This window comes from Erythrolamprus reginae, chromosome 10, assembly GCF_031021105.1.
Source record: "Erythrolamprus reginae isolate rEryReg1 chromosome 10, rEryReg1.hap1, whole genome shotgun sequence".
Lineage (NCBI taxonomy): Eukaryota > Metazoa > Chordata > Lepidosauria > Squamata > Dipsadidae > Erythrolamprus > Erythrolamprus reginae.
The window spans coordinates 48153504-48161769 of NC_091959.1; the positions used below are offsets into that span (position 1 = coordinate 48153504).

The 8266-nt window shown below is 39.9% G+C and overlaps 1 protein-coding gene across 1 annotated transcript; it reads left to right on the plus strand.

Annotated features, from left to right (window-relative positions):
* Window positions 1-732: 732 nt before the first annotated feature.
* ARPC3 (actin related protein 2/3 complex subunit 3) lies at window positions 733-6601 on the plus strand. Its single transcript, XM_070762521.1, has 7 exons — window positions 733-854; window positions 2184-2283; window positions 3891-3967; window positions 4177-4245; window positions 4883-5009; window positions 5984-6078; window positions 6326-6601. The coding sequence occupies exons 1-7, from the start codon at window positions 849-851 to the stop codon at window positions 6386-6388; spliced, it is 537 nt and encodes a 178-aa protein (XP_070618622.1). The 5' UTR covers window positions 733-848; the 3' UTR covers window positions 6389-6601.
* The last annotated feature ends 1665 nt before the right edge of the window (window positions 6602-8266 follow it).

An 8266-nucleotide genomic window follows, 5' to 3' on the forward strand; every position in this document is an offset into this window, starting at 1 on the left:
AGCAAAAAACATGTGATACATATACTGTATATCTATATTTACATATACATATAAAATTCAGCAAAAAAACATGTGATGCATATATATAGTCCCAGTGAGGGTATGGCTAGCTGATAAGGCCGAAATAGATCTATCCTAGTCTCCCTTAATTTTCAAATTCAGCAAAAACGTGACATATATTTATATTTATTTATTTATTTGATTTGTATGCTGCCCCTCTCCGAGGACTCGGAGCGGCTCACAATACATAATGTACATAATAATAATAATAATAATAATTTATTAGATTTGTATGCTGCCCCTCCATGGTCTTTCGAGACTGAAGGATGCCAATGCAATGCAATAATTATTATCTTTATTTATTTATTGGATTTATATGCCGTCCCTCTCTGAAGACTCATTATCAATTATCATTATTATGCTATATGTTATTATATGCTACATATTATTGGGGTTTTTTGCTTGTTATTATTATCATCATCATTATTAACATGGCCATCTATCTAAGGCAGGCAGGATGTTATTTCCTTATTGAATGTCAATTTGAAAGCCCAGAAAAGATTAATTTTTTAATAGAGAATTCTTCTTCTGACCACCCCCCTCAGAACTTTTTAACGGCCTCAGAGGGGCTGGACTCCACTTCCCACCATGCTCTGCGCCCGCCCCAAGGCATGCCGGGAGTTGAAAGTGCCACCGGGCCATCTGCGCTGCTCTCGCGCGCCCCCTGCCGGCGGCCTTCCAGCGCGGCAGCTGGAAGAGGAAGGAAAGCAGGAAGCGAGGCTGCTGGCCGGAGGTCGCCTCGCCCCAAAACTGCTTCCCTGCCCGGGTGAATCGCCGCCGCCGCCGAGATGCCGGTGAGGGGAAAGGGCAGCCGGCCCGGGGGGGTCGCCTGGAGGGGCTGCTGCTTGCAAAGGGTGCCGGGCAAGCGGGGTGGCCAAGGCGGAGGCGTTGCAATCTGGCTGGATGGTGTCGTTGTGCCTGGGGGTCTTTGTGGCTGAAGGAAGGAGGAGGAGGAGGGACACACAACTTAATTAAACCACAAGGCTCGAGGGGGTCTTTTGGGGGGCCGGGGGGCGAACCAGGGTGGGGAAGCAGGAAGTGTGGTGTGTCACTGGGATTGGGCACGTGGGGGGTTTAGCAAGCGCCTTTAGACTTATATGCCGCTTTTGCAGTCCGCTCTAAGCGGTTTGCAGAAGCAGCCTCGCCCCCCCCCCCCAATAATCTGGGTTCCCATTTGACCCATTAAGGAAGGAAGGAGGGAGGGAAGGAAGGACAATAGCACTTATATGCCGCTTTACAATGCTTTTACAGCCCCTTCTAAGCAGTTTACAGACTTAGCCTCTTGCCCCCCAACAATCTGGGTTCCCAATGGACCCATTAAGGAAGGAAGGAAGGAAGGAAGGAAGGAAGGAAGGAAGGAAGGAAGGAAGGAAGGAAGGACAATAGCAATATCACTTATATGCCGCTTCACAATGCTTTTACAGCCCTTTCTAAGCGGTTTACAGACTCAGCCTCTTGTCCTCAACAATCTGGGACCTCATTTGACCCATTAAGGAAGGAGGGAGGGAGGGAGAAAGGAAGGAAGGACAATAGCAATAGCACTTAGACTTATATACCACTTCATAGTGCTTTTACAGCCCTCTGTAAGCTGTTTACAGATTCAGCCTCTTGTCCCCAACAATCTAACCACTATGCCACTGGGGAAGGACATTGGGGGTTGGGTTGGGCCTACTGCCAAGAAAAATCAGTCCTCCATGGTTAGAACCGCCAGTCGGGTGGTGGGATTAGGCTGGAACATGGGGTCCATTTCTCCCCCTTGACCAGAAGCCTTCAAACTTGGGAAACTTGAAGACTTGTGGACTTCAACTCCCAGAATCCTCCAGCCAGCATAGAGAGAGAATTCTGGGAGTTGAAGTCCACAAGTCTTTAAAAGTGGCCAAGTTTGAGGACTCCAGCCCTCGGTCAAAATGCTGGACTGCAGTTATTTCTTTGGGCCGGGTTGGAACTGTTGGACCATAGGTTGCCGACCCTCCTCGACGTTTCTAGTTTCTTTCATGCTCTCGAAGCAGATCTGGAGGGTTGGCATCTTCCGAATGTGTTCTAAGGAGATCCAGAAGCCACCACCGTTTCGGCCCTGCCTGGTCCTCCTTTCCTGCCAATCGACCCTCTCTTTTTCATGACAGGCCTATCACTCCACTTTGATGGACTCCGATACCAAGCTTGTGGGCAACATGGCTTTGTTGCCCATCAGGAGTCAGTTCAAAGGACCGGCTCCTCGCGAAAGTAAGTCGAGTCTCGCAGAATTTTAACTCTCGCTTAGCCTTGTCTCAAAGGTTGAATTCCTCAATTTAGGAACTTTAGAGACGGGTGGATTTCAACGTCCAGATTCCTCCAGCCAGTTAATCCTAAATCTTGAAAAATCATTGTGTCCTTTGGGATTGTGGGGCAGAGAAGTCAAATAACTTAAATTTAAATTAAATTGGTTCTAGGTGAAAATATTTAGGGATATTTTGGGTTTTTGCTTCTACTCCTGTTGGTCAGTGGCATTAGTAGAATGTGAGATATTGTCATTGTGCTGCTGTCAAACCTCTTGTTTTTTTTTAAATGGGGCACAGAAGTGTTAATAATAAGTGAGTGTGTTATGCAGCAACGACTTCCTTATAGGGAGACAGAAGTGGGAGTCGCTTTTAGAAAATGTCTTTTCTTTCATGATGACTCAAAAGGCGTTGGGTTTCCTTCTTTCTCTTTAAAAAAAAATATTTATTCAATGATTAAAAAAAACACAGATAGAGAATAGAATAGAGAATAAAATAGACTATTGGAATGTAGAATAGAATAGAATAAATAGAATAGGAATAGAACAGAATAGAATAGATATTGAAATGTAGAATAGAATAGATAGAATAGAATAGAGAATGGAATGGAATGGGATAGAATCGAATAGAATAGAATAGAATAGAATTCTTTATTGGCCAAGTGTTATTGGACACACAAGGAATTTGTCTCTGGTGCAGATGCTCTCAGTGTACATAAAAGAAAATATACATTTGTCAAGAATCATGATGTACAATTATTATTATTATTATTATTATTATTATTATTATTATTTATTGGATTTATATGCCGCCCCTCTCCGAAGACTCGGGGCGGCTAACAGAAATCATAAAACAGCGTACAATAATAATCCAATACTAAAAACGATTAAAAACCCATTAATATAAAAAACCAAACATACAGACAGACATACCATGCATAAAATTGTAAAGGCCTAGGGGGAAAGGGAATCTCAATTCCCCCATGCCTGGCGGCAGAGGTGGGTTTTAAGTAGCTTACGAAAGGCAAGGAGGGTGGTGGCAATTCTAATCTCTGGGGGGAGTTGGTTCCAGAGGGCCGAGGCCGCTACAGAGAAGGCTCTTCCCCTGGGTCCCGCCAAGCAGCATTGTTTAGTTGACGGGACCTGGAGAAGACCTAACTGGTCGCTGGGATTTGTGCAGCAGAATGATTGTCATAGGATTATACATATATATATACTTAATGATAGGATTATACATATACTGTATACAGATCAAACATACACCTACCTCTACATAAGCTCAATATATAACACAGACTAACAACAAAAAAAGACATGAACCATTAATATTAGTAGCATTGCATACCATTATATTGATAGTACCATTGATTCTTTTAACTTATCTATCTTGAGTCCTTGGAAAGGGGCGGCATACAAATCTAATAAATTATTATTATTATTGTTGTTGTTGTTGTTGTTGTTGAAATATTTCCTTGATTTTGTTCACCTTATTAAAATCTATCTACCTGTCTTCTTGTTTTTTTGTTTTTGTGGTTTCTCACTTATTGTTTTATTGTGTTTCCTTTTTTCTCGCCAGCAAAAGACACGGACATAATTGACGAAGCCATCTACTATTTCAAAGCCAACGTGTTCTTTAAAAATTATGAAATCAAGGTAAGGGGGAGTAGGTCTTTAAAAAGTGTCTTCCACAAGTCTCTTCGTGAGAAAATTAAAAGGGAAAAATTGGGATAGGTCTGCCTAGAAGTCGAATCAAATAAATAGAACAAATAAATAAAATAAAATAAGATGGCTAAAGTTCCTTTTTTTGAGAGGGGGAAAAAATCAGGTGTGATATTCCATCTTAAATTCTTTCTTTCCTGCAGAATGAGGCTGACCGAACTTTAATTTACATAACTCTCTATATTTCGGAGTGCTTGAAAAAACTGCAAAAGGTAAGCTTGGAGGGTTTCACGGTAATTTAAGAAAAAAAGCAGTGCCTTTTTTTTTAAGCTAACAAAATAATAATAAGAGCTCAGAAATGCAAACAAATAAAATGTAATGCAAATTATAAGATGATTGGGACATTTTTTTCCTCCTAAACACAGACTCTCCTAAAAGGGCTTATTTATTATTTATTTTATTTATTTATTGGATTTGTATGCCGCCCCTCTCCGTAGACTCGGGGCGGCTAACAACAGTAATAAAAACAGCATATAACAATCCAATATTAAAACAGTTAAAAAACCCTTATTATAAAACCAAACATACATACAGACATACCATGCATACAATTGTAAAGGCCTAGGGGGAAACAGTATCTCAGTTCCCCCATGCCTGGCGGCAGAGATGGGTTTTAAGAAGCTTACGAAAGGCAAGGAGGGTGGGGGCAATTCTAATCTCTGGGGGGAGTTGGCTCCAGAGGGCCGGGGCTGCCACAGAGAAGGCTCTTCCCCTGGGACCCGGAGAAGACCCACTCTGTGGGACCTAACTGGTCGCTGGGATTCGTGCAGCAGAAGGCGGGCCCTGAGTCTTCAGAGAGAAAATGTACTGCATATTGGTTTTTATTTCCATTTTGCCTTTTCTTTTCAGTGCAATTCGAAAGGCCAGGGGGAAAAAGAAATGTATACTTTGGGGATCACCAATTTCCCGATTCCTGGAGAACCGGGGTTCCCCCTGAATGCTCTTTATGCCAGACCCAGCAACAAGCAAGAAGACGGTAAGATGGTTGCGGAGAAATAGAAAAAGCTGATGTAGCCCAATCTTATTTGTCAACACGGCTAGTTAGATAGAAGAACACCTGAGTTTTGCATAGCTTACTTCTGTGTAAAACATTGGGATAATATGCGACTCAACCGTATATTATTATTATTATTATTATTATTATTATTATTATTATTATCTATTTATTATTTATTTATTTATTTGTTATTTATTTGTTATTTATTTGTTATTTATTATTTATTATTATGTCAGTAGAACACAGCAAACGAGATCACTATGCTGGATTTCGTATTTCATCACCAGTCGGGTGCTTCCCAAGCACCTAGGACTGCGTGATGTAGCGGCGAATTATGTCTGCCGATCCCAGTAAAGCGGCCTTTTGCAATTGACAGGTGGAGATTTTGTCAATTCCGATGGTTTTCAAATGTCCGCTGAGATCCTTTGGCCCTGCGCCCAGCGTGCCAAGGACCACTGGGACCACTTTCATGGGCTTATGCCAGAGTCGTTGCAGCTCGATTTTTAGATCTTCGTATTTCACTAATTTCTCTAGCTGCTTCTCCTCAATTCTTCTGTCTCCTGGGATTGCGATGTCGATGATCCATACTTTCTTTTTCTCCACAATCACAGTGTCTGGTGTGTTATGCTTCAGAATTCAGTCAGTCTGAAGTCGGAAGTCCCATAGTAGTTTTGCTTGCTCATTTTCGACCACTTTTTCGGGCTTATGATCCCACCAGTTCTTTGCCACTGGTAAATGGTAGTTCCGGCACAAGTTCCAGTGGATTATTTTTTTATTATTATTATTATTATTATTATTATTATTATTATTATTATTATTATTATTATTATGACTGCCGTTAGTATATGCAGTATTACATAATACGGTTTTGACTTTAATTCTTTTGATGTTCAAGTGCTCTTAACAGGATCCGTTTCTACGTAGCCGACTGGGTTTTTTTTAATACTTTTCAGAGGTTCTGCGTGGGTATTTGCAGCAACTCAGGCAAGAAACTGGCTTGAGGCTTTGCGAAAAGGTCTTCGATCCCCAGAGTGACAAACCCAGCAAGGTGAGAGGCACTTTCGGCTCCGTTCAAGACTTAATAGCAGGTTGCTTTTTAAAAGGAAAAAAAACAGGGGGGGGGGGGATTTGAAATATTGGGTATATTTCAAGACTGCATCAATCTTAAAAGTTGCTTATTCAAAGTTCAGCCACCGAAAGTGAGCTTTGGGTCTTGCAAATGGGTTGAAGTGACTGTTGTGGTTTTTGATAACAACTGCTTTTCTGCAACTTAAACCTTTTTCTTGTTCTCTTAGTGGTGGACCTGTTTTGTGAAAAGGCAATTCATGAATAAAAGCCTGTCGGGGCCAGGGCAGTGAAGATAGCGGTTAGATCTTTGGTTACAACATTCTCTTCCCAGGGTGATTTGAATTATTGTTTCTGTTTTAATATATGTTTCCTCCCGAAAGAGAAAAAGGTGTTTCTGGATGTCAGGGCACTGATGGGAGGGAGGATGGAGCTTAAAAAAAAAAAATCATGTGCAATTTTTGTCAAGCTTAACGAATAATAATAATAAAACAAGTTCTTTCTAACACTGTTGTCTGTATTTGCTCTGAGAACGTCCAGCTCAAATTCAGAAGAGCTCAGTTATTATTCTTAATGGTTGAGAATTAAGGAGAAATTTCCCGACAGTTAGAAGAATTAATCAGTGGAACAGCCTGCCACCAGAAGTTGTGAATGCTCCAACACTAGAAGTTTTTAAGAAGATATTGGATAACCATCTGTCTGAAGTAGTGTAGGGTTTCCTGCCTAAGCAGGGGGTTGGACTAGAAGACCTCCAAGGTCCCTTCCAACTCTGTTGCTGTTGTTGTTGTTATTATTATTATTATTAGATGGCATGGGGGAACTGACCCCCCTAGGCTTTTATATTTTATGATTGGTATGTATGTGTTGTGGGGTTTTATATGGGTTTCTTTTTAATATTAGATTTGTTCTTTGACATTGTTTTTACTATTGTTGTGAGCCGCCCCAAGTCTTCGGAGAGGGGCGGCATACAAATCTAATAAATAATAATAATAATAATAATTAATTAATTAATTAAGGAGCCATGAATTAACCTCTATCATGGCCAAATTGTTTTGAATGGTATGCATGTACAGTACGTTGATTGGATAGTCGAATTGTGGGTTTTTAACTGGGGTCTTTTAGTTTAAGACTTTTATATTTGATTTCTTTTTTATTGTATTTGCATTTTTTTAATGTTATTGTAAGCCGCCCTAAGTCCTTCGGGACTTTTAATAGATTTGCAGGATACATATACAGTATTTGCTCTGAAGTTTAAGTCCTATAACACTGGTCAACACACACAAAAAGTCATCAGCAAAGGTAATATGTGTTTTATGGAGTTTGATGTGCTGATTTCCAAAATATGCTTAGTTTTGCTCTATCCCATAAAGTTTGTGATACAGAAGCATTTTTGTTATTACGTTATTTCTACATTTTCAGTGTAGGTGGTTTCTCTATGTTATATTCACATTTCTTTGCTTGTCGTACTTAATTGTGAATGGACCAATGGTGTACTGTAACAATGTGAATGGCCTCTTTGAAGAACTGAATCAAGAGTATTTCGTTCAAGTTGGCGATTGTTTATTGACTCAGAGAAGTTTGAAACCTATGTTGATGCACAAATATGAAACCATCACTCCCCTATAATAATGATTCCTGCTCCGTGGAAGCTATACCTGCTATAGAAAAACTATATACATTTTTAAAATCAGAACAAGAAAATGATTCAGAAAAGTACAAGGTCAACTGTGATGATTACAAAATATATACACTGCTGAAAAAAATAAAGGGAGCACTTAAACAACACAATATAACTGCAAGTAAATCAAACTTCTGTGAAATCAAACTGTCCACTTAGGAAGCAACACTGATTGACAATCAATTTCACATGCTGTTGTGCACATTCAAATTTGTGCAGAACAAAGTATTCAATGAGAATATTTAATTCATTTCAGATCTAGGATGTGTTCTTTGAGGGTTCCCTTTATTTTTTGAGCAGTTTATTTTTTGTAATTCAAGCACTACAGGGTAAAAAAAGTAGCATATCAATGATTGCATCGCACAAAGCCATTCTTTCCAAGAAAACATACATAAAAGTTGTACAGAATCATCTTTGCAGGCTAGGAGGGGTTATATAACTTTATTAAATGTGTAAATAAATAACATTTATTGCGCTAGCAATAAATAGCTCA